Source organism: Dipodomys spectabilis, unplaced genomic scaffold (assembly GCF_019054845.1).
Source record: "Dipodomys spectabilis isolate Male_0828 unplaced genomic scaffold, ASM1905484v1 ptg000297l, whole genome shotgun sequence".
In the NCBI taxonomy this organism is placed as follows: Eukaryota; Metazoa; Chordata; class Mammalia; order Rodentia; family Heteromyidae; genus Dipodomys; species Dipodomys spectabilis.
In genome coordinates, this window is record NW_024870974.1 from 4,000,805 (window position 1) to 4,027,926 (window position 27,122).

Genomic DNA, 27,122 nt, shown 5'->3' on the forward strand with positions numbered 1-27,122 from the left:
CCCCTCTTTCAGTCTTCCTTTCCCTCAATGAATAACGCCAGCCCCTCCCTGCCGCCTCTGTGGTATTTTGCCGCCCGGTTGGGCAAGAGGCAGAGGAGACCCAAGTATTGGGTCTTTCTTTAATGTGGCGTCGCGAGCGTGTGACGTCAGGAGCGAGCGTCCCGCTTGTCGGAGGGCGGTGTGGTGGGAAGTTGGGCGCCGGCCGTGGGGCGTGTGCGGTGCTCGCGCTTCGGGGGAGGGTGTGACGCCGGGCCCCGGGTTGGCCGCGCCCCGGGTTGGCTCCGCTGACCTCCCGGCGTTCCCAGAGCGTCCTTATGGAAATGCAAAGCTTGGTGCTCTGAGCTGAGGCGGCCTCGCTCCTGGGAGCGCGCCGGGCCTCAGCGTCTGCGGGAGTCTCCGGACTCGGAGGCGCGTGCTTCCGGTGTCCGGGAGTGTGGGGTAGGCGAGGGGTTCGGCTGCTAGGAGGGGGCTCCGCAGGTTCTGCTACTGGGGTGGTCTCCAGCCCTGGCCACCCTGCGGCCCTCACTGTGCTTCTCACACCTCCACCCGAGTCCCTGCCTCAAAGAAAGGCGTGTCTGCTTTCAGTGCCTCCGCCTTTGCTTTTATCTTTAAGGTTTCTTTAGTTGCACAGTGGAACACCGTCGTGAGCAGCTGGGAAAAGTGAGGCGGTGGGAGACAGTAGATTTAGAACTGTCCGCGGTCTTGCACGCCTCTAATCCTTTTCTGTTTCTCCTCTCCTCCCGAGTCCTTCCCTCATCTTCCCAGAGTATCTCGTTCACTGACTTTGGCACTGAGCGGGCAAAACCTGACGTAAGATGGATATTTTATAATGTGCGTTAAATGGATTTTCAGACCCAGGAACTGTTTACACTGTTGTTCCGCCCTCCCCCCCCCACCACCAATCTCTCATCCCTTTTCTTTACACACATCAAGTGTGTAAGTACAAGTATGTGTATTTCTCCAACTTTTTTGCCTTAGTCTTTTGTCCGGCTGGTCTGCCTCAGACCACCGTCCTCCTATATCTGCACCACAGAGCTGGGGTTACAGTCATGCCACCATGTGTTAGTGTATATGTCTTTTTTTGTTTGTATGTGCACCCACTTCTATTTGACATGACACTTGTGGACATGTTTGTTGTTTATTTCTAATGATAAAATTGAAACAACACTAAGGAAATATTTCTCCTTACTAGTGTTTTATATTTTGAAATTGTTTCATTTGTTTGGTTATTTGATTGTCTAAAGGAAAGGCATCTATCTGACAATCTAGTTAGCTCATAGTAAAATCAAATACTAAAATGCAGCATTTCTCTGGCTCACTTTTCCTGCAGGCAGGTCTGTTCTTTAGAAGTAACTTGTAACCTTGTCAAATGTTAAGTCCATTTGATGAGGGATGTTACAATGCTAACCTTTTCTTTTGACTTTTTCTTTTCTTTTGAGACAGGCTATAAGTACTTCAAAGCTTCCCCTGAACTCTCAGTGCTCCTGTCTCTATCTCCTGAGTGCTGGCTGGCATTACAGGTATGCATCATTACACCTGACCTCAACAGCTTTTGAAAATGAGGAACATAATAATGGCTCTGGCCAGTGGGAGGAGGGCTTACAGAAGAACTACATTCATCTGTGTTAATGAATTTGAAAGTACTTTTCCTACTAAAGACCCTTTGCAAATGACAAAAACAGTGCTGAGAATGGAACAAAATATAGTGTTAAACTTGTTTCTGAAGTGATTGTACCAATTTACACTCCTATTTATAAATAGGAAGCCCTCTTTTTTTCTACATTCTTCCCAACATGTGTTACCAGATGTCTTAATTTTTACTGAGTATAAATTCTCATGTGGTTTTAATGAAAAATCCCTTGATTACAATGAGTTGGTTATCTTTTCATATATCTATTAATCATTCCTCTTTAGTAAAATATGGTTTTCCCCTAAGTTTATGCTTTATATAATGAATGCAGTATTTTCTTAAGCCTCTCTAAAATGTATTAATTTTTTGTTTCCTCCAAAAATTAATTCTTTATTCTTATTTTTTCATTTTACATTGTAGTCTCAACTATCAGTTGATCTCAGGTGATTCATTACTTAAGAGTAAAGGAGAGATAGGTGTTGGTGTCTTACACTAGCTACTTAAGATGCTGAGATCTGCGGATCCCCAGTTCGAAGCCAGTTGAGGCAGAGAAGTCCATGAGACTCTTATGTCAAATTAAGTGCCAAAAATCTGGAAATGGAATTTGGCTTAAATGATAGAGCACTAGTCTTGAGTAAAAAAGCTCAGGGACAGCATCCAGGCTCTGAGTTCAAGCCCAAGACCTTCACACACAAAGACACACACACACACAAAAAGTTAAGAAGGGCTATTTGGGAGATTCCTATGATTATAGTGCCTTGTTGGCTGGTACGCTTGTTTTGGGATGTTGGAGTGGACAGCCACTGGGGTACTACAAATTTCAGACATGATTTGAGAGGATTCTTTGAGCTAGCATCCATAGCAGACACCATGTTTTCAGTCTGGTGGTTTTTTATTTTGTTTTGTTGTGTTTTTACTATTAGAGATGTATGTTTCTTGTAACAGTCTATTCCATATGCATTTTGCTTTATAGTAGTTTCCTGAAATCTTTCAGCTTTAGGGACAGAGTTTTATTGATAGAAAAATGCAGTTACACACTTTTTCTTCTGTTAACATTCAGTTGTCATTGAAGTTGAAATGTTCTGAGTTTTTCTTTTTATGCTATTGAAAATGCTTTAATTTAGAGCTGAAATGCAAAGTTATGTTTGATTATGTATTTTTTTACCGTCTCACTAAATAGCCCAAATTGATCTTCTACTTAATAGTAAGTAGAAGATGCACATGCTGGGCTACAGCTTACTATTTTTAGTTAACTTCCAAATTTTTGGATTATACTAGCCTTTTGTTTAGAAAAAAAATCTTAAAATTTAGAATTTTTCAACTTTTTTTTTTATTGTACAATGTTTAGATTAGTATTTTCCCCCATGTTATTAAGATGAGAAAGCACTGACTTAATGTGTGAATTTTCATAAAATTCCCTTTGTTTCTAGATCATTGTGGCAGATTTGGACCCCAGAGATGTTTCCCTTGAAGGATGCAGAAATGGGCGCCTTTACCTTCTTTGCCTCAGCTCTGCCACATGATGTCTGTGGAAGCAATGGACTTCCTCTCACGCCAAACTCCATTAAAATTTTAGGACGATTTCAAATTCTCAAGACCATCACCCATCCCAGATTGTGCCAATATGTGGATATTTCCAGAGGAAAGCATGGTTAGTCTTTATTTTCTTTCATACTTTGTGTTCTCTTTATGTTGTAAGAAGATTTAATTATAAAAACATGGTAAGTAAGCCAGGCGCAGGCTCATGCCCATAATCATAGTTATTCAAGAGGCTGAGATGAGGATCTCAGTTCAAAATCAGCCCTGGCAGAAAAGTCCATGAGAGTCTTATCTCCAATTAACCAACAAAAAGCTGGAAGTAGAGCTGTAGTTCAAGTGGTAGAGCACTAGCCTTGAATGAAAAGCTAAGGGATGGCGCACAGGTATGAAGGTTAAGTCCTGGACTTGCACAAAAACAAATAGCTCACAGTAAATATATAAAGAAGTCAATGTATGTTCAGGCATGTACTTCTTTTTTTATGTTGAACACAAATTTGACTAAAATCTTTGAATGAAATAGAGCAACTCTTTTTTTCTTTTTCTTTTTTTTTTTTTTAATATACTGGTCAGTCATGGGGCTTGAACTCTGGGCATGGGCACTATCCCTCAGTTCTTCAGCTCAAGGCTAGCTCTCTACCTCTAGAGCCATGGTGACACTTCCTTTTTTCTGGTGGTTAATTGGAGATAAGTCTCACAGACTTTCCTGCCCTGGCTGCTTTGAACAGCGATCCTCAGATCTCAGCCTCTTGAGTAGCGAGGATTACAAGCATAAGCCACCAGCTGCTGGCTAGAGCAGCTTTTTAAAATTTTATTTTCAGCAGCGTTATTTTAACACAGTATTGTTATTTAGAGAACTAACGTTTGCATTAGTAGATAATCAGTCTTTTTTTTTTTTTTTTACACCATCCCAAGATGCTTAAGGTGATAACGCTATTATTTTTTTAGAATGAATTTTGGAAGCTTGTTTGCTGTGTGAGTTTTTATTTCTTTTCCTTTTCTTTTTTCTTTTTGGTTTTTCTGACAGTGGGGGCTTGAAATCAGGGCTTGAGCACTGTCCTTTAGCTTTTAGCTGAAAGCTAGTGCTTTTATCACTTGAGCCATAACTCCAATTCCAGCTTTTTCTAGTTAATTGGAGGTAAGAGTCTCACAGACTTTTTTCTACTTGCACTGGGTTTAAACTATGATCTTCGTATCTCAGCCACCTAAGTTACCAGTGCCTAGCTTGAGTTGCCTTTTGTTTTCTTTAAAAAAAAATTAGTAGTTGTACAAATAGATTACAATTCAATATAGAGCATCTTGGTAATGTCACCCCTTCTACTATTCTCTCCCATTCTCTTCCTCTTCCCATACCTTAAAACATGTCAAATGCATTTTAGTGAAAAGTGTTTAGTCTTACTAATATAATTTAAAAATATGGAAAACACGTAAAAAGATAACCCAATATACTTGCCTGTATTTAATCATTTCTTTCTATAGAATATTAATATATTTTAACCCTTCAATAGAAACCCCTCTGTGAAGGACTTCTGCTAACTTCACATATAAATCTCTTGGATATCAATGTCAAATAGAATCTGATTCTTTGATGTACCATAATCCATTCTTTGATCACTTGCCAACATCTGCTTGGTCTCTTTATCCCATCCACCATATTGCTGTTTTCTGTGGTTGCCCTACTCGTGCTCTCTGAAGTCTCAGTAGCCCTTTGCCAAGGTAATGGATATATAAAAAAAAAATTCATATATTTTCTGCCTGGAGTTTTAGAATGAGTATCAATGATAGTCAGAAAACTAGGGAATTTGTTTTCTTATTTATATTGGAAATACTCCAGAGTCTGAAATTTTGTTTACATATGAGTAAATAAATTAAGTGCTTATGAAAAGGTCTACTTGTTCCAAAGTGTCACAGTCATTTTGGTTGAAATTTTGGAGCTTCTACTCAAATGCCTTAGTGAATGGCACAAATTTCTCATTAATGTAATACCACATAATAAGAAAGATCACCTTTTTTTTCCCAAGATCAGACTTTCCATGTATCTTCCCTGAAGCATATAAGATACTACAGAGAAAAAAACACAAGAAAAAAATGGTTATCTAGTTTATTAGCTTATAAGATATTTATCCTTGTATTCCATATACTTGTAATGATATAATTAACAGATTAAAATATTCTTTAAAACATTATTTGTACTATATGTTAATATCTTCAATGGAGATATATTATTTTGTTATTAAAACTACATTAAAGGTAAAGTTTTTATTTTTTTTTGTCTTTAATTTGCTTTGTTTTACCCAGAAAGACTGGTGGTGGTGGCTGAACACTGTGAACAGAGTCTGGAAGACTTGCTTCGAGAAAGGAAACCTGTGAGGTACTGTGTGATTATTGGGACAAATAAATAGGAGTTGGTAAACAAATAGGCATTTTTATTAGAAACTGAAGGTCTTTGATTTCTTTTGTTATTTGTTTAGTAATAAAATTTGGATGCACATATTGACCTTAGGAAATTTAGGCCACATAATTTGAATATTAACATTGTCAAGTTTGATGAATTAAGCATTCTGCATAGTACTTGAAAATTTTTTCTTAAAAGAATATACACATACTGGGCACTGGTGTCTCACACCTGTAATCTTAGCTACTCCAGAGGCAAAGATCTGAGGATAGCAGCTTGAAGCCAGCCCTGGCAGAAAAGTCCCCAAGAGACTCTTATCTCCAATTAACTACTCAAAAACTGGAAGTGGCACTGTGGCTCAAGTGGTAGAGTGCTAGCCTTGAGCATATAGAAGCTCAGGGACAGCAGCAGGCCCTTAGTTCAGCACAAAAGACAAAGCACAACAGACAAAGAAAAAAAAACAACACACACACACACACACACACACACACATACACACAAAATTGAAACTTTCCTATTAACTATTCAGTTCTCTAGTTAAGATCAATTGTATTTTCACTAAAAGAACTACATGGTAGCTTCTCACAGGATACTGGTATTTCTAGAAATACAGTGCACTAGGTAAAGGCCATATTGAAGGAAGTAACCTCAGTATATTTTATTGTATACTTTGCATTCATTTCAATAGCCTACATATGTTTTCTGTCTCTTGAAGAGTATGTAGTCTGAACTTCTATTAAAAACCTATTACCAAATATCATAATTACATGGGTTATCAGAAACTTGTGCCAATACCTGTTGCATAAATTTTTCTGAAAATTGTAAAATATATTTTACATGTATTAACTAAGTTGTATTGAACTGATAAAGCCATGCTTACCATTAAAATTATCTTTTTCATCCCTCCAAACTTGTGGCTAGAGCTGACCCATAACTAGGAGTACATTTAAGGTATTCCCCAAATTGTCCCTAAAATGGGCCATTTAGGATTTAAAAAAAAAAGAACTACCAAATGCCAGGCTGATCAGCTGGAAGTATATCATAGGAAAACTTATAGGGTGCTGAAGCTTAGTCTCAAGGCTTCTCAAAAGAGTAAAGGGGTGGGCACTGGTGGCTCATGCCTATAATCCTAACTGCTTAGGAGGCTGAGATCTGAGGATTGCAGTTCAAAGCCAGCCTGGGCAGGAATGTCCACGAGACTCTTATTTCCCATTAACCACTAGAAAACCAGAAGTGGCACTGTGGCTCAAGTGGTAGAGCATTAATCTTGAGCTGAAGAGCTGAGGGATATTGTTTGGGCCCAGAGTTCAAGCCCCACAACTGACCAAAAAAAAAAAAAAAAGAGAGAGAGAGAGAGAGGAAAGGGTGTTTCAGGAATTCTGATTGACTACTGAGGACAACAACTTGAACATCCTTATGAGTGTATGGGATATCCCAGGCCTTGTCTTGGGCTCAAGCCTACTTTGAAAAGTCTGCAACTAGTCTGGTCATTGAGCATTCAGGGCACTCTGACTTTTAGTTAGGATATAGAAAGAAGAGTAGAGATGTAGAAGCTGAACTACAGCAGACTTCAAAGTGTTTTTTGTTTTGCTTTTTACTTATTGGTTAACAGATATCATATAATATTGTGGATGACAAAAGTCTTTCTCAAAGGGAGAAAATGTATTTGACTAAATAGATAATTACAGAAACAAAGTGAACAAATTGAATAAGATCTTTCCTTGGTGTTTTCACTTTCCTTGGGTGGACTCTGAAATGAAGAATAAAAATACCCTATTTGTTCTAGTCTTACTTCCTTCTTTGGAAAGTCTAATGAGATCATTGGTGATAGTTAATTTTCTGTATATATAGAAATGGCTTAATTTGATTTAATGAATATATGTCTATGATCATAGTTTTTGTGGTGTCACCAGTCTTTGAGTTTTGAGAACATACAGTATTACTCTTTGTTCACTAGGTCACATTTATACAGTATTTTATAAGCTTCTTTTGCTGAAGTTCTCTGTGATGCAATGTCAAAGCTGGTGGCTCACACCTGTAATCCTAGCTACTGAGGAGGCTGAGATCTGGGGATCATCGTTCGAAGCCAGCCCAGGCAGGAAACTCTGTAAGACTGATCTCCAATAAACCTCTCAGAAAACTGGAGTGGCACTGTGAGTGGTAGAGTGTTAGAGTGCTAGCCTTGAGCTGAAGAGATAAGGGACAATGTCCAAGCCCAAAGTTCAAGCCCCACCACTGACAAAAACAAAAACAAAACCCCGGTGATGCAATATCAGTCTTTGCAAAGAAACAGAAGGACCTAGGAAAAATTATGATGAGTCAGGCCCAAAGAGACAAAAGTTGCATGTTTTCTCTCATATGTGGAAGCTAGATTTAGTTTATAAATACATAAGTAAATACTTCCAGTAGTATGCAAGTATACTCAAATGTACTAACTGAAATATGCTAAATTCAGGGGAATACTCTAATAGTAGTTCTTTAGAAAGGCTAAATAAAAATTAAACAAAATTAACACCAGGAAATTAGTACTTGAAAGGGGTGGAATGGCTCAAAGTGAGGGGTATTGGAAGAATAAAGAGAAGGACAGAATACAGTTAAGAATTTCAATACATATTCTACAAATTTAAAGTGGAAAATGTGTATAGGGAATTTGAATGTTGAAAGGGATGACATTGATTAAGATACATTGTATTCATAAACTGCTTTGTTGAATGGCAACTCCTTTGTACAAGTAAGAATTATATATATAATGTGTATATATACACACATAGAAAGTGAGTTGGCATGAAAATTCAAAAACAATTACAGAGTATCTTTATCCAAGAAAAAATTATGTTGACTGAGTAAAATTTTTATATATATATATATATAATTTTATAGTTCAGTATGTGTGAGGAAAAAGCTATGAGCTGGCTGACAGTCTTGATTGAGCACCTTAATCATTTTCTAACTTGTAAAACAAGAAATTTTACTCGTGTAACTGTGACTCCTCTTTATAATAACAATACAAAATTATTTTTAAATTCACAGTCTTAATAAAATGGAACTACTAAGAAGGAAAAAAAAGAGATTTTACTTGATCTAGGAATGTAATACCATAACTGTGAATAAGATTAAATATAAAATTCATATTGTCTTCCATGCTATTTACATTTATGCTAGTCTTATTTTAATAACAGGAAGTACTGACTTATATAGTTCTTTATAATGTCTTCAACTGAGATGTGTGATATTTTTAAACTATTCTGGTAATAGTCCCAAATACAGTATTTTCTGTGTACATTTTGGAATATATCATTTAGTATGTATTAGCTTTTAGGTTCAGTTTTAAGTTGCTATCTGATTCATCCATCTAAATTAGTTTTGGTGAGAACTGTTTGACTTTTCCACATATTTGGATAATGTTAATTTCCAGTAACAGGAAAAGCTTCATGTCCAGAGTTGATATGCTGAAATGTTAATTCATTTTATAACCTCTGTATAGAAAAGATGCAGTTAAGGCTTACAGTTTAGTTCTTTACTGCCACAAGCACCCTGTACCTGTAAGAAAGGCAGATGTAAGTTGGGTGCCTTATGCCTGCAATCCTAGCTACTCAGGAGACTGAGATCTTAGGATCACGGTTCAGAGCCACCCCAAGCAGGAAAGTTTTTGAGACTCATCTCCAGTTAACCACCAGAAACCCAAAAGTGACACTGTGGCTCAAGTGGTAGAGTGGGTAGAGTGCTTGCCTTGAGCTAGAGAGTTCATGGACAGTACCCAGGGCCAGAGTTTAAGCCCCATAATCAACAACAACAAAAAAGAGCAGATGTGAAATAAACAGGAACTCTTCTATATAGATGGGATTTCAGTTTGAAGTTTTTGATTTTTACTTGTCTTTGTCTTCTATAAGTTGCAGAACTGCCAGATGTCAACTAGTTTTTGGAGTTGATTTTCTGCTTATAACTATATCATTTAATGCATATTTGGTCAGTTTATATAGATGGGACAAATTAGGGGAATGAAACTAGGAACTTAGAAGACTTATGACTAAATTTTATATGACCTATTCAATATTAAGTGCTGTTGTACTATGTATGAATGGCAGTAATTGGCAGTACTAATAGATTATATGTTAAGACTGTCTTGAAATTTCAGATTGCATTAGGAAATAAAACATGTTAAAACTTTTAATATGTATAGAATCCTGCTGAGATTGTATGTTATCCATGCAGAAAATAATAATTTATGCTGTATCCTGGAGTTAGTTTTTTTTAATACCAGCAGTATTATTTGCACAAATTTACTACTCTACTTTAAAAAAAGAAGTACTCAGTATTTTCCTAACAGTCTATTCAGGCTTGAGTATAAGGAATTAATTTCAGGGTGACAGATGCTCTCTTTTTTATATTACCCATTTTATAGTTCACTTTTGCCAACTTTTTCTCTTTAGATTCAATTAATATTGATAAAAACTATTATTTGGAATCAGAGGCATAGAATTAAATGTAAATTGCTACTCTAGAGGTATTTAGGTGACTGGGAGGTGGGGGAGAACAGAATAATTTGCCTTTTAAGTCTAGGTATTATGTGTGCTTTGTGTTAGTATTACAATTCAGACCAGGTACTTTTGGTTAATCTGTAAGAGTAGTGACAAATTTAGCTCCTAAAAAGATATTCAGCAGTTTTGGCCCTTGCGATAATTTCTATATCATCCTTAAATTTACAAGTGAAGAAAGGGTAAGAAAGAAAGGCATGGTTCTTTAACAAGATGTAGTTTGTGACACATTTTTAAAAGTTATGGTTTTGGGGCTGGGAATGTGGCTCAGTGGTAGAGCGCGTGCCTTGCATGCCTGAGGCCCTGGGTTCGATTCCTCAGCACCATATAAGCAAAAAGAAAAAGCCAGAAGTGGTGCTGTGGCTCAAGTGATAGAGCACTAGCCTTGAGCTGAAGAGCTCAGAGACAACGCCCAGGCCAAGAGTTCAGGGACCATGACTGGACCCAAAAAAAAAAAAAAAAAAGTTAAAAGTTATGGTTTTGAATATGTAGCAGATACCATAAACATTGCAGAAATTACATATGGAGACAGATAGGAAGCACACTGTGAAGCTGTTTACTAGTTTAGAAAACATAGTTTGACTTACTTAGATTAGTAAGTTTTATGTAGCCTAATTAAAATATTGCCAATTCACTGAATGAGATACTCACAAGAGTTTGGATTCATTCTGGAATGTGATTCAGATTGTTAGTGAGCCACACATAATTTCTGATAGTACATTCTTTGTAAAAGTTGACAATAGTAGTTCAGACTCTTGCACATTTTTTTCCCCTTTAGGGACTCTGCTTCAAAAATACATTTAAGGATGGACGGACGGACAGGAAAAAAATACATTTGACATTTATTACAATATAGTCCTACAAATTAGGTTATGTCCAGATCAGTCTATATTTTTCTTCTTATTTGCTTGGTTTATTTTAAAAAGGAAAATAATACCAAAGCTATTCTTCACTCACGCTCGCAATCTTGTGCAGTCTCTTGCTTTCTAACTCTCTTGTGTTCTATAGTTTTGTTAAATATTGTTAATATTACCTTGGTGAGACTTATCATTATTTTTGCTCTTCTATATATTATTTGGCTTCAGCCTTCATTAAGAAACATTGACTACCACATGTCAACATTGTCCTAATTGGACTTCTGTGACATTTTTTCCAAATTCTAGCCACTCCTACTTTCTCTGCCCTCTTAATATTCCTAAAGTTCAATCTATTCTTAAAACGATTTGATAGCTTTTTTTAAAGGAAAAGAATTTTGTAAGCATAGAGTCTGACTTCAGTCTAACTCTCAATTATTTTCAAATGATATCTAAATCACGCATGTAGTTTTTATTGTTACCAATTATAATCAAGGGATTGAATGCCAGAGTTAAATTTACTATGAAGACCACAATCCGTCTTTTTGTCCAAGTGTATCTTCAACCTTCAACATAATATCCAACACTTATAATAATACTTATATACTTTCCTCTATCTCCCTTTGTGCCTTTTCTCTTCATCAAAAACTTTATGTTCCTCATCCTAATTTATGTATTTTATTGTATTCTAGCAATAAGCAATCTTCCTAACTTGCAATTATCATCTTTAATTATACAGTTAAAGAAAGGATATTTTATCTTCCCTAAGTTAATCTTTCTGATACACAGTCATTAGCATACAATTTTTATATACAGTAAACATATTGGTAAATTAATTTTTTTTTGTCAGTTGTGGGGCTTGAACTCTGGGCCTGAGCGCTGTCCCTCAGCTCTTCAGCTCAAGACGAGTGCTCTACCGCTTGAACACAGTGCCACTTTTTTTTTGTTTTATTAAACTTAAATCTTCCCCAATTACTTTTAATTATGTACAATAATGTTATTTGTATTTAATTTTTCTGGAAATAGTTCCTAAACTTAAGATGACATTCATAGAAGCAAATTACTGATTATTCCATTCCTCTTGGTGATATTCATTGCTAAGCTCGTTCAAGTTGTTGGCATCATTCTGTTTCTTGAAATTTTCAATCCCCATTCTTCCTTAACATTAACTGTATCAATCAATCATATTTATGTACTTAAGGTCATGCAAGATTCGTATATTTGGGGCAGGAATCTTGTCAGGCATCTTAGAATTGCACCTGTCATAGTTTAGGAAGAATTTTTTACACTTAAAATCAAGAGTAATACTTGTTCTCACATGTTTTAGTCAATCATTGGGGCTCAGGTAGTAGTTATTATGGTATGCTAAAGTTTGCTAATGCCACTTCAAGCTTTAGTAAAGAACTCATAGGACTCACACAGTAAAATCAGTAAAGGATAAAGGTTTCTGGAGCAAAGTCTAGAGCAAACTAGGCACAAGTTCCCTGTTGTGCCTCCATGTACAAAATGTTGTCTGCTAGGGAAGCTGACCTGCGCCTCAGTGTTCATTGGTTTTATTAGTTATTGAACACAAGGCACAAAGTTACTAAAGCTGCAGGCCCATGGAAGAAAGCGTATCATTTTACATAAAAATAGATCATCTGTCATACTATGGCTCAGTGCCTCATGGGAAAACACTCAAAGCAGCAGTTAGAACATTCCAGAAACACAATTTCTGTGAGCTCACCATGCACTAATCAGGAAAACACACTTGGGAATATGAAAGGTTGGAGGACTGGTAACTTTCCTTTTTAAAGTGTTAAAGTGAGTTTTACAGCAACTCATTAAATAGTTTGACTTTATAAACAAGTGGTTCTCAGTCTTGTTTATGGTTTTGATGAATATATATTTTGAATATTTTTTTCAGCTTTATAATTTTATTTTGCCACTGTAACATAGTGCTACAAAATTTGTTGTATAAACTAGTATACATTTATTTTGAGTTCTATTATGCAAAAATAGTCTCAAACACACATGTGTTTTATTGTGTCTGAAAATTAAGTATGCCAATAGCCAAAGCCTATTGCAAAAAAAAAATCTGTATGGCAGATCCAGGCTTCTCTGTTTAGGTGTAACAAGGCTGAAATCAGAGCTACATTCTCTGTGAAATTGACTCTAGATGCCAAACTATTTTCAGACATAGTCAGGTAGTTGGTATAAATCTATGTAGTTGTAGAACTCTTTGTAGAGGTACCAGCATTCCTTGCTTCCTGGCCACATTTTTTCATACCATAGCTGAGCAGAAGGTCAAACTCTTCTCATGTTTTGTGTCTCTGGCCTTTCTCTCACCTGCTTTGCTTTTCTATACTTAAGGAATCATGTGCTTATATTAGGCCCATCTGAATAATTCAGGGTTCTCTCCTTACTTTAAGCAGCTAGTTAACAACCTGAATTCAGCCTTCAGCAGCCTCTCCACAGGATGCCTAGAGTAGTAATTGATTGAATAATATGGTAAGAAGAATCTTGAGAGGAATTCTTTAGAATTCTAAAGAGTTTTCTTCTAGTTTACTTTTTTGCTTTGCTGAGGATAAAACTGGGGGATCTTAGGCTTGCTAGGTAAGTGCTCTGCCCTCGGCCATCTCCCACATTCTTTCTGTGAGTAAATAGGAAAACCTATTTTTTTTTTCTTCTCTTAAATCTGAGTTTCATATGATTAATAATACTTAAATATCTAAATAGGTGAAGTGATAACAGTTTTAATTCAACAACTGAAGCATGTTTAACTTTTATTTTGGGGAAAGTTCTTTTTTTCTTAGTCACTTCTAGTGATACAGAAACATGAAAATGTAATAAATTTTAAGTTTAGATTTCTTGTGTGCTATTTTCCAGAACAAAAATCAGGAGTAGTGTAAAATGTGTGTTCGTTAAAATCTTTATTTTGTTGGTGTGGGTGCCAGTGGCTCACGTCTGTAATCCTAGCTACTTAGTAGACTGAAATCTGAGGATCATGGTTCAAAGCCAGCCCAGGCAGAAAAGTCTCTGTGAGGCTCTTATCTCCAATAAACTACTCAAAAACTGGAAGGGGCACTGTAGCTCAAAGTGGTTGAGTGCTAGCCTTAGGCAAAAGAGCTCAGGGACAGCACCTCGACCCTGAATTCAAGCCCCATGACTACAACCACCGCCAACAAAATCTTTATTGTGGAAAAGGAACTACATCTGTGTTGATACTCTAAAGGAATGGTCAAAGAACAGGTATGTTGGTATAAAATTATGACTTGTGTTAGTTTCCTTTAAGGATATTTCTTTCTAGCCAAATACCTCAATGGATTTTTTTTTTATTGGTGTATGTTTAGATATGAATGGGGACTAGTGTGAGGAAGAAGAGGATTGAGAATGTACCTTAGAAAGGATATACACAAACACACACACACACACACACACACACACACACACACACACACACACACATTCATTAGTTCAAACAAAAATTTTAGGTAAGTGGAACATACTGAGCTGTAACTGGAATGAAATGGAACGCGTGTTCCACATTGAAAAGGCTCAGTCAATATAACTCCTGCTGTTATCATGTACGAATGTGGCTGGGTGTTTCCATATCTTTGAAATCTTCAGGACATTTTAGAATCTGAGATTATGTGCAAAAATGACCAAATTTCTACACATTTTAATAATTAAGAAGTTTTCAAACACCATGATCCAAGTAATATAATGAGTCAAATTTAGTCAGTGGGCAGCCAGTTTGTAACTATCTGATAAAAAGAAGTTATGGATGAGAGAAAATTATATTTCTTCTAGGCTTTGTATGATTTAAGTGGATCGAGTGATGGTGGAAAAAATAAAAAATACTGGACTTGTAATGTCTAATAATCATTTGTTTATTTTAGCATGTGGGAAAGAAAAAATGAAATATTCAGATTTTATTTTCAGTAAGATGAGGAATTACATATCTTAGACTAATTTTTAATAGAATGATAATTCGCCTATAAGAACTTCATTTTAAAAAATTCTGTAGGTGCTGTCAAGAGTCACAACATTTTTTCATTACTCTTTGTTTTCCCCCGTTTTTTGTATTTTTTCGTTACTCATTTTTTAAATCAGTTCTTCAGTAGCCTGAAGTTTGGAATTGCAGTCTTTAAGGAAACACCTTGAATTTTATCTTGTATAAAATTCAAAATTATATAAAATTATATAAAATTTATATAAAATTATATAAAATTAATATAAAATATATGTAATAATTGATCAGTATAATTTCCTATGGAAATTGTTGAAGATAAGAAACCACTGGCTAGGGCTGGGAAGTTGGCTCAGTGGTAGAGCGCGTGCCTTGCATGCATGAGGCCCTGGGTTCAATTCCTCAGCACCACATAAGCAAAAAGAAAAAAGCCAGAAGTGGCGCTGTGGCTCAAGTGGTAGAGCGCTAGCCTTGAGCTGAAGAGCTAAGGGACAGCGCCCAGGCCCAGCCAGAGTTCAGGCCCCAAGACTGGACCCAACTGAAAAAAAAAAAGAAAAGAAACCACTGGCTAATAATGATCATGCTTGAAAAAGACTAGAATTAAATATTGGAATCAAACAAGCAACAGTCTTGGGGTGTTTTGGTTTGTTCCTTGTTATTTGTTTTCATTTGTATGTGGCTGTTCTTTTGTATTGTAGTTGATATTGCTCTATGAAGTGTTAATTTGTTACATTCTTCCATTGCTATTATGCTAAGTCATGTATAAGGAACTTCAAACCAATGTTCTATTTACATTCTTCTCATTTTTCGTTATGCTTACATGGTGTGTTTATCCTTTTATATAAGTCACCATACAGTAGTGAGTTTTTTTGCTATAAATTAAGAAAAGAGAAAATAATTATTTTGCATTTAACTGTTTTATCATTTTATGAGTTCTTCATTCCTTTGTTTTGAATCATATTTCCATCTGAAAACACTTTTGTCCATATTGCTTTAAAAAAAAAAAACTTCAAGTTTTTTAAAGTGCAAGTCAATACTGACAAATTCTCCTGGATTTTGATGATTTGAAAATGTCTTTATATTCATCTTAATTTCTTTTTTTCTTAACTACCATTGTTTTTAAAAAAAGAAATCAAGCAGCAAAGTAAAGGAATTACCCATTGGACTGAACTGCTAAAATTGGCATTTCCTACTTTCATTTCCCCACATACATACTCACTCTCTGCTCATTATGCCATAATATTTTGATGCATTTTAAAGTAAGTTGCAGGTATGGGTACTCTTTGTTCCTATGTATTTCAGGACATCTGTCACTAACTAGAATTCAGTGGGTATTTTTTAATTTGGGTACATTTATATTCAATGAAATATAAAAAAACATATTAAGTGTACTATTGTCTCTCTCCATCTCTAGCTCCCAGAGCAACTACTGTTCTGATTTTTCACTGTAGATCCACTTGCTTTTATTAAAGCAGTTTACACAATTGTGTTCAATACTCTTTCAGTTAGCAAGTTTCTGAGAAGCATGTAAAAGTTTCATGTATCGCAGCTCATTTTTTTAATTGGTCAGATTTGTTCCATTTTATGAGCGTACTACAATTCATTTATCAATTTTATTTTGAAGTCCTAGCTGTTTACAGATTTTAGCCTCTGATGACTAAAGCTTCTATGAAATCTACTTATGACATTTTCTGTTCACAATTTATTTTCATTTTTACTGGTAAGTGATAGCAGCATAATTGATGGGTTATAAGGTTAATATACTTTATCTGATTAATAATATACTATAAAATAATACTAAAATAGAGCTGATAGATTTACAAAGTTAATATGGTTAATATTATAATTAATATATAATTAATAATAGATCCTTTTCCAGATTTTACCTTTAGGATTCCAATAAGCATATGAGAGTCCTGGTTCCTTCCCATTGTTGCCCATAGTTGGTGCTTTCATGCTTTTAATTTTAGCCAATTAGTAGGTATAAAGTGATTTTTCATTATAGATTTAATTTTCATTTCCATGATGTTTTGAAGATACTAAGTATTCATATTTTCATTTTTTAGTCCTTTGTAAAGGGTTTATCTTGTGTTTATTCATAGGTATGTTCTCTATACCTATTCTTCTATTCTTCATTTGATTTTTTTTTTTATTTTTATAAGCATTTGCTGCCATCTGACTTGTCTATCAGTTTTCTTAAATGTATTTTTGGTGGTTCATATTGTCACCATTTTTTTTATTCTATGGATATTGCTTTTTATGTTTTATTTGAGAAATCTTTGCCTACTGCCAAATTATGAAGTTTCTCCCATATTATATATGTTGTCTTCTGGAACTATTGTTTTAGATTTTATGTTGTACATTAAGTTGTATCCTTTTTACATTTCCTTATTATTGTGACATTTGGAAAGCCTAGATTTGTATTTTCATCCATTCTTCCTAGTAACTTAAAAAAATCTGCCTACTACAAAAGATTATATATAGGCCTACTAAAGGTGTCTTTCTTAGCAGGGATAGTTATTTTATCATTGCTATTATTATAACCTGTGACTGAAAGTAAGTAGAAATTCCAGGTAAGTAGAAATTCCAGCAGGGATAATATGATACCTGGAGGTCCTTTACTACTTGGAAGGTTGAGTTTAATTGGATCTGCCAGTCCAGCCTTAACAGAAAAGTCCTTGAGATTCTTTCATAACAGAAGCTAGATGTGGTGGCATATGTCTGCCATTCCAGCTGTAGTTGGAAATGAAAAATAAGGAGATTTCAGCCTGGGTACATACCTAGGCAGGAAGCAAAGCTCTGTTTGAAAAATACTGAGTGCAATAGAAGGGGAGGGGAGCTTAGAAGCATGGCTCAGTGATAGACCGTCTGCCTTGCAAGCACATGCTCTTAAGTTTAAACCCTAGAACTACAGAAGTATATAAATAATTTATTTTCTTTCTACATAGATTCATTTAGTTTGTTTATATTCCATTATATTTCTGCTGTATGGAGTATTTATGGTTCTGGTTATAAGTTAAAGAAGCAGTGATTTTGGAAGCTTTTAACATTTGGATGGAGAACCAAAAATTGATAACTTAATGAACGTAGATATTTTTAGTTGCAAAAGTATTGATCAATACCAAGAGAGCTTGACATTGCACAATTTTAAATAATACGTAAGAGAGTTTAAAATTGAGATTCTATATTTGATAGTACTATTATATAAATTGATTCTATAATTGCTCTTCAGAAAATATTTTTAGTGCTGGTTGAGACTTGTACTCAGGGCCTGGGCACTGTCTGAACTTTTTGCTCAAGGCTAGTGTGCTACCGCTTGAACCACATCTCCACTTCTGGCTTTCTGGTGGTTAATTCGAGATGGGTCTCATAGACTCTCCTGCCTGGGCTGGCTTTCAACTGTGATCCTCTGATCTCAGCCTCTTAAGTAGCTAGGATTACAGGCGTGAGCCACCAGCACTGCATGCCCTTCAAATTTTAATCAGTATTTTGGGGATTATTGTTTAGTTTAAATGAGTAAAAGCTTTTTCTCATTTCTTTTATGAAAATTATTGGGCTGGGGATGGTCTTCCTTGCATCAGAGTAATGAGCCCTGAGAGCTTAGTTTACAAGAGAAATAGAACTAACTCATTCAAGGTGATCTGGCTTAGCAAAAGGAACTATTATGTAAATAAGCAAAATTCACAAGTGTTATACTTCAGCTTTGGGTGCAAAACTCTGCTTATTACATATAGACTTTGTTCTGTCTTCTGTATCATAGGAAGCTTCCCAAGACAGTAAAACTAAATAAACTGTTTAGAACTAATTAAACTGATAAACCTAAGTAAATTTGATTCTTTGATCAAATTATAGTCATTGTATCATCCCCACTTCTGATAAATATAATGAACACTAAATTATTTCACCAGTCATATTTGCTGTAATTTGCTTGACAGACTGATACCTATTTAAGCCAACATTTCAGTTTGACATGTTTTTTATGCATTGCAGTCTCTTACAGATACTAATAAATATTGTATACAATGCAGGCCTTCTCTTCATTGGTGTGGGATATGACATAGTACCTAAACTTTTTAAGTGTTGCAGAGTTTAAGTTTTTAATGTGAATTGATTTCAAATTCAAGATAGTTATAATAACTTCTTCCTCTTTTCATCACATAGCAACATGTAAATAGATTTAGTCATGTTTAGTCAGTGATTGCATATATAAGCATGGTCCCATCATCTTGTATTGGCTAGTGATAGCACCATTTTAGTAGTAATATCATCTACATCTATGATGTTGGCAAAATGACATACTCAACTAATGACAGTTCTTAGGACATGTTTCTCTTGCTAAGCAACACATGGTTGTAATTTTAATAACAATACACCTTTAGAATGGTCTATCTAGGTACAGATTTGACTTAACAAATACCATCATAGATTGTATCTGAGAGAAAATTTATAGCATTGCAACATTCCAAATGTTAGATATGAGAAATTGGACTTATTGTCCAGTGTCTTGGCATTCCCAGTTTTAGTTACTAATAGTGATTTTGGATTGTCTATGCCAGGATAATAAAATAAAGTTAATTGGAAAAAGGAACTATTGATGAGACAGAAATCCCTTGGGATCTTCTAAACTTGCTTATCAAATGATGATGCTCTTACAGAGAATTATTATGTTAGAGAAATAGTTGAAGAGTCTAGTTTATGGTCTTTATTTATGGAATGATAGAATGGATATGTATAAGGTAATAAAATGGTATTTTACAGTTTTCTAAAGACATTTATTTTTCTCAGACATGGACTTTTTGTTTTTGCTTTGCTCTAAAGATGATCAAGATTCTGTGCATGGTCAATAGCTCACTGATCTTCCGTTAGCTCCTGTTTTGGTGTTACATTTCTCACTTCATAAATTTTCAAAGTGAGACAGGGTGAAGTTGGATCATTCCAAGTATACTAATCAATAACAGAGCCTCCTGGTTTTATTTTTGAACCTCAAACCACTATATATGCTTTCCATGTGTGTTCTGATCTTATCACATTCATTTTCTGTCCCAAAGAAAAGTTATCTAGAAATCAAGTTAAGAAGTTAATTTCTTTATTGCATTCTATTGAGAATGATTAGCATTTCACACACAGTGATCAACTTGGATTATTTTAGAACAAACCGAGTTGTAAAATATACCCAGTCTCATAATTTAGATTTTTAATACTACAAAATCTTTGGATGTTAATCAGTGCAGCTACCATCTGAATCTGTAGAAAATTTCTTAAAATTAACATAGATGAGTGTCCTGTCAGCTTAAAACATCTGTTTTAAAACACCTACTAATGTTATTTTCTTTTTCCGTTGTACAAACTGATGTTCTTTCTTTAAAAAAAATCAACTTATTTCTGAAAACACCCCTTTCTTACAATCTGAAATTATAAACCAATGAATCTTTAATAGTTGTTTATAATAGATCTCTTTTGTCTTGAAAGTAAACACAGTTATACACTTACAACATTAATATTGTCATTTGTATTGTTCCTTTCCAGCTTTAAAATCACACAGTGGCAAACTGTTTTTAATCAGTGTTTCCTTTCCCTTACCATTTTATGTCAGGCTGATGCAAGAAAGTAAAGTTTTAAGTCGAAAGGAAAATTTTTGTGGGAATGTAGGTTTTATAAAATGAACAAACATCTTGAACTCCTCATACAATTGAGAGATATTTCCTCTGTTTTCTGACTATTTGGGTGTTTAAGCTTGTGGAGCATCTCATAGAAGTACCATGGATCATGAATCTGAAGAAATAGTATATGTGGTTTTAGTTATCACCTGTACAAGAATGACTTCCAAATCTAACTCAGCAGCACTGACCTCTGACTCTTTTACTGGCCTCTATGTGCAATCCCAATACCGTTTTTTCTTGAAAATATTGAAGGTACTGGTGGTTTGAGGCCAGAAGGAATCTCTTTGAACAACTTACTCTAACTTGCAATTTTAGCCAAACATTAACATCCTATTACCTACTACTTGGAATTATTCTTGTTTCTTGTTGTAAATACATGATTATGAGAGCTGTGTTTTTAGCAAATGAGTACTTTTTATAGATAGCCTTTGTATGAACTTTTGTCTTGGGTTGTAAGGATTATATATTCTCTGATGAAAATGTAAATAAAATTATTCATTGCTATTATGTGACATTTCTTTTGACTTATTTATGAAAGAAGTCACTTTAGGTGAAGAATTTAATGTAGTTATATGCATCTCTTTGTACCATTATGAGATACTTTATAATTGATAAGTTATCTATTATTTGATACATATTTGTTGAACACCTATCTTACAGGCACTGATAAACATAGAGGGTTATACTTGGATTCAGTACTTTTTTCATAGTACAATGGAAAAGACAATCTATATGGATATACAAACGTAAAATTAATAAGCCCTGAAATTATGTATTTTCAAGATATAATTCTATCAAGAAAATAGGGATACCATTAAGATATTGGGGGGGGGGGGAAGACTAACATTCTAGAATAACTGGATGTAAAAGCAGAGCTAATTGAAGGAATTCAAGGAGCATTGGAGAACGAGGGCCTCAAGGTCTCATTGAGAATAAAGAACAGATCCTTTGTTGTGGGGACTGCAAGGTAAAAGAGACTGCCATTGAAAATCTAGATGTTTAAAATACAAATGGAGCACTACAAATTGCCATTGTGAACAAAGACATTTCTGTATGACATTATTTCAGCTCATTAAGAATGTGACTATGCTTTTGGACATGCAAGTCTAGTTCTTAATACTTTACAACTGAGTAGTAAAATTACTATGGCTATGTCATCATCTGTTTTCAGGAGTTTAAAATCAGCTTAATGAAAAAGCATTCACTTAAAATGTTTGGTTTTAATTCTAGGAAAAAGGCAGCTGAGGACCTCTAGTGTCTTAGCTGAATAAGGCATACATTTTTCTGTGGGTGTCTCAATTGGTGTGTATATCAGAGAGACCGAGGCCAAAAATCAAATAATTTCAATTTAGCTTGTGGACCCAAATGAGCTTATAAAACTAGGCTTGTGTTTTATTTGTTAATTCCAAAGAAAGGTTATGATTTGTTTTCAAAGGGGATGTGTACATTCATCAGTCTAATGTGTGCATTACTACAAAATATTTGCCTCTATTACTGCTGGTAGGTTATAAATGAAATTTAATGTTTAGAATTTTACCATTTATACAGTCTGAAGATTTACATGTTGCGTGTTTATAAAAGCTGTTTGAAGATGTTTATGAAAACTCATCCCAAATTCACACATTGCCTACTTCCCTAAATCTGACAGATACAACTGACTTAACATTGGAAGAACTGTTTGCTAAAGAGGAATAGATTAAAATTAATTTGAATCACATCTTTATAAATAGTAACCTTCATAATCTCTTTTACAGATATCATGGTAAATACCAAAATGTGACTGATGAATGGGTTGATAACAGGAGTTTGTACAGTGTAAAAATTATGGTAGCTAATGATAACTTTGATGAATAGTTATAATTATAAAAATATAGCTTAAATCCTGATGGCTGAGACCTAGAATGTATAAACCCCAGGGGTTTTTTTTCTTGTTGAATTCTACAATAGGTATTAATAATCTGACAATTGCGTATCACATCCTAACAGCCTTACAACAGCCTATAGGGTTTTACAGTCTTAACTGCTTGCTAACTTTTTGAGCTCATGTTCTGACGTTGTACCCTGTTGTTCATTCTGCTGAAGGGGCAGTGTGTTTTCTCAAAGTTGCTGATTATCTTTCAGTTCAAACTGGGCATGCTGACTCCTTTACCTTACCATATGTTCCCCAAAGAGCAACATGTCTTTGTCTTTTAGAGTTCTATAGTTTGTCTCCACCTCAGTGTGCCCTTTCGTGACCATATCTTTCCTACTTTATTTTTCAGGCAATCACTGTGTATATCTTTTACCTATCTACTCATTTTTTGTTTCATCTTCAAGAAAGGAGTATAAATTCTTTTTATCCCCTGTAACATAGAAATTGATCATGTAAAAATATTAAAAATCAGGAGTTACATTAAATAAAAGTCTAGCTACCAGAAGAAGGGGAAACAAACTGTTAAGTATAATTACATCTGGAAAGTTAGTTTGGACGTGAGAAGAGACTTCAGCTTTTCTTTTTGTTTTTTAAGAAGACTATTCAACTCAATAACTTGCTGAGAAGTATCACTTGTATACCTTAAAATTCACCCTTTTAAATGTATTGATGTTAGCTTGACAAACAATATTACATAACCATCATCAAATAAAGAATAGAAGCTGAGTACTGGTGGCTCGTACCTATAATCCTAGCTGCTCAGAAGTTGAGATCTGAAGATCACAGTTCAAAACTAGCCTGGGCAAAAAAAGTGTGAAACTCCATCAGCAATTAGACTTCATCACCAATTAGAAAAACAACTGGAATGTAGTTGCATTGCAAGTGGTAGAGAGCCCACTACAAGTAGAAAGTCAAGCAAGGGTACAGTGAATTCAAGTCTTGGTACAGGTTTTCTCTCTCTCTCTCTCTCTCTCTAACACACACACACACACACACACACACACACACACAGAATTCTCACACAATTACACACACACATAGGCTTGGTGAAGCCCATGGTTAAACACACACACACATAGGCGTGGTGAAGCCCATGGTTAATCACTGATCGGTTACTTCATCCTCTTCCTATAACATTTATCTTTAGTATGGATTTTTCATACACTGAGCATACTTGAGTCTTTTTTAATAAGTTTTTTATTGTGAAAATACTGTACAGAGGGGTATGAGCAAGGTAATGAGTACATTTCTTATCAAGCATTGTTGCCTCCTTTGTTTTTCCCTTACCATCCCTTCCCTCTCACCTCAACTACACTCCCCCCACCCACCCTCCTCCGCCACCACCTAATTGTAAAGTTCGTTTTTCAACAGTGTCTTCTACATCTCATTGTTACAATGGGTCAACCTGTATCCCTATTTAAACATTTTGTTTTTTCCCTTCCCCTCCCCAAATTAGACCAACATACAAAGCAACAAAAAATCACATGGTACCTTATAAATACGTTAGAAACAATAGCAAGAAAGGAAAAAAAAAACCACTTGTGTCCTTATCTTGAAGTTCATTTTGCTTAGCATCATCTTATATGGTCATATGTACATAGCTTTTGACCTTTTCAGCTTGTGCCAGACATATACTAGTTACTGCAAATAAGGGAAACAATAGGACCTATGTTTCTTTGGGCCTAGCTTACTTCACTTAATATAATTTTTGAGTCTTAATTCTTACCACAGGTAATAGTCCTTACTGATTAGTTTACCATTTACATAGTTTGTTGATTTACCTACATTAAGATTTTGTAGATATTTTATGATTCTGTTTGATCTCTTACTATTGCCTTATGGTGCTTTTATATTTTACTTTTAATGGCTGCCTGTAGATAAAACAAATAAAGTAGAAATTCTTAACATAGCAGAAGGTAGAAAGGGAGGAAGAAATTGGGCGTCTATGTGGTGGATGAATCAGAAAGGAGAAGGATAAAGAGACATGGAAAATCACAATATACTGTTGGCTCACACCTTTTATCCTAGCTGCTCAGAAGTTGAGATCTGAGGATCGCAGTTCAAAACCAGCCTGGGCAAAAAAAAGTGTGAATGAAACTCCATTAGCAATTAGACTCCATCACCAGTTAGAAAAACAGCTGGAGAGTATTGCAGTTCAAATGGTACCTGTTTTTCTAAAGTTTGGGCATTTTGTTTTTAGCAGAACAGATGATTTTCATTGACTTGATTCTTCTATATATCTGCAACTTTCCTGATAATTTGTAAAGCCTACTTATCAGAGGTTCTCCATACATGCCATCCAAATTCAGTGTTTTTCTGGGAAGAACAAATACTAAGCTCTTTTAGAGTATCGTTTAGAAAATTAGGATTCTTTGATCAATTCTGTTATAATCAGAAAATCCAAGAGATGTCCAAGTGAATACTTTAGAAAAATGTATAGATCCTATATTTTATGAAAGAAGAACAATAAAACATTTCTCTTTCAATGTTTGAAGACTCCGTTCTGTTTTGTAATTGATCTTTCATTTTTTGTTCTCTTTGTAGCTGTTCAAAAGTTTTATGCATAGCATTTGAGGTACTGCAGGGATTGCAGTATATGAACAAACATGGTTTAGTACACCGGGCACTGTCTCCTCATAATATCCTGTTGGACCAAAAGGTAATTTTCAAGTAATAATAGGTGCTGCTCTGTTGCTGGAAATGTAGAATGCCTGAAATCAGCCCCTCTCTGTTCCTCAGATGGACCATAGAAAATGAATGTTCATATGAATATTCGTAAAATGTTCAGTAGCTGACAACATAGCTTTAAACTATTTTGATGTATGGATTATTTTCCTCCCCACATTCATTTTCTAGCTTCATGTTTTGTTTTTCTCTTTCTTTTTTTTTTTAAAGTGAGACAATAAGAGTAAGCTAATTGGGCTGGGAATGTGGCTTAGTGGTAGCGTGCTTGAAGCCCCAGGTTCCATTCCTCAGTACCACATAAACAAAAAAATAAACAGAAGTGGCGCTATAGCTCAAGTGGTAGAGTGCTAGCCTTGAGCAAAAGAAGCTCAGGGACAGTTCTCAGGCCCTGAGTTCAAGCCCCAAGACTGGCAAAAAAAAAAAAATAATTTACAAAAAAAAAAATATTGTAATCTGTACATTAACTGCTAAAATAGATAAGTACGGCTAAAACCACGTATACAAGTGTTAATTATTCTGTTAATAATTATTAAAGAGTATTAGAACATAGTAGAATTATAAAAACCTTAATGATTTTTGAACTGGAATTATCAGATTAAGAATTCCACTATAACAGTTAAATTTTAACCTTATTCATAAACTGCAACTCTACTGAATAAAATTTCTCTGTAAAAATCATTGTCATCGTCACCAAGAATTCAAGAGAAATGAAAGTATTATTGTCTTTTTGTTTCCTTTTTCAAAACACCTAAATATATAAACAACAGAAATTTAAGTGAAAAATGTGCTCTGGTATTTTGAATTATATAGGATCTGAATACAGACTTATAATGAGTGTAAAGTTGACTAAATATTGGCAGATAGTTTTGATGAAATTATATTTTATAAAATCTTGAGTACTGGTATTTTGCTAAAATGATATAATTTTATAATAGTCTTATAAAAACATGTAAATAATACCTTTTCCAGTTGTTTTAAAATACTTAATGGTAATTTTTTCCATTTTTTTTTTGTAGGGACATATTAAATTGGCTAAATTTGGACTTTATCACATGACAGCTCATGGTGACGATGTTGATTTCCCAATAGGGTAAGAATATATTTTCCTCAGTTTTGAATTCTGTTTTAAACTAAATGATTTTTGAAGTTGTTAATGAGATTTCTCCAGTGTCCCATAGATCTTTTATTTGTATTTTATTCAATTAGAAGGATAACATATTATTGATCTTACGTACTTTATACTTTTTAATTAATTGCATTTCATTCAGAATTAAATAAGCTTAAAGATTACCTAAAGATTACCAGATTTTAAATTAATTATAGCATATGTATCAGATATAGTTTTAATGTTTCATGTCTATCTCCATAGTCTCTAAAACCTAATTTTATATTAAGATGTAAATTGGCCATGGGCATTGCCGGTTCATGCCTACATTCTAGCTACTCTAGAGGCTGAGGCCTGAAAAATAGAGTTTCGAAGACAGCTTTGGTAGAAAAATTCATGAGACTCCCAATTCAATTAACCAGCAAAATGAACTAGAGACATCACTTAAGTTGGTAGCCTTGATCAAGAAAGCTGAGTGATAGAGCAAGGCCCTGAATTCAAATCCCAGTACTGACACAAAACAAAAGCATGATATAAGTTGCTACATTGTGGGTTATCAGAGGTAATGGCATAAATTCTATGTCTGGAAGTGTATGTTTAACTGTATAAAGGTTTATTTAGTCACTTCTGATACGAATATTGTAGATGTTCTTCTCCTAGAAAGTAATGGATGGATGTTTCATGCATTACTCTAGTAGGTGTTTCTGATAATTTGGTGTTAATATTTTTTATGTGGTTCTTGAACTCAGGGTCTGGGCACTGTCTCTAAGCATTTTTTGCTTAAGGCTAGCGTTCTACCACTTGTGAATCACTTCACTGCTGGATTTTTTGGTAGTTACTTGGAAATAGAGCCTAAAG

At 34.8% G+C, this 27,122-nt stretch overlaps 1 protein-coding gene across 2 annotated transcripts in view; it reads left to right on the forward strand.

The window, feature by feature from the left end:
- The first annotated feature begins 189 nt into the window (after window positions 1-189).
- The window catches only part of Tbck (TBC1 domain containing kinase), a 122,581-nt gene continuing 95,648 nt past the window's right edge, over window positions 190-27,122 (forward strand). Inside the window, exons 1-6 of one of the 2 annotated variants that reach the window (XM_042701620.1) lie at window positions 190-810; window positions 1,444-1,520; window positions 3,061-3,281; window positions 5,465-5,537; window positions 25,019-25,133; window positions 26,176-26,249. In XM_042701620.1, coding sequence (XP_042557554.1) covers window positions 3,089-3,281; window positions 5,465-5,537; window positions 25,019-25,133; window positions 26,176-26,249 — 455 coding nt within the window. In that variant the 5' untranslated portion in view covers window positions 190-810; window positions 1,444-1,520; window positions 3,061-3,088. The remainder of the gene's footprint in view (window positions 811-1,443; window positions 1,521-3,060; window positions 3,282-5,464; window positions 5,538-25,018; window positions 25,134-26,175; window positions 26,250-27,122) is intronic. The other variant, XM_042701619.1, reaches the window with a different exon arrangement.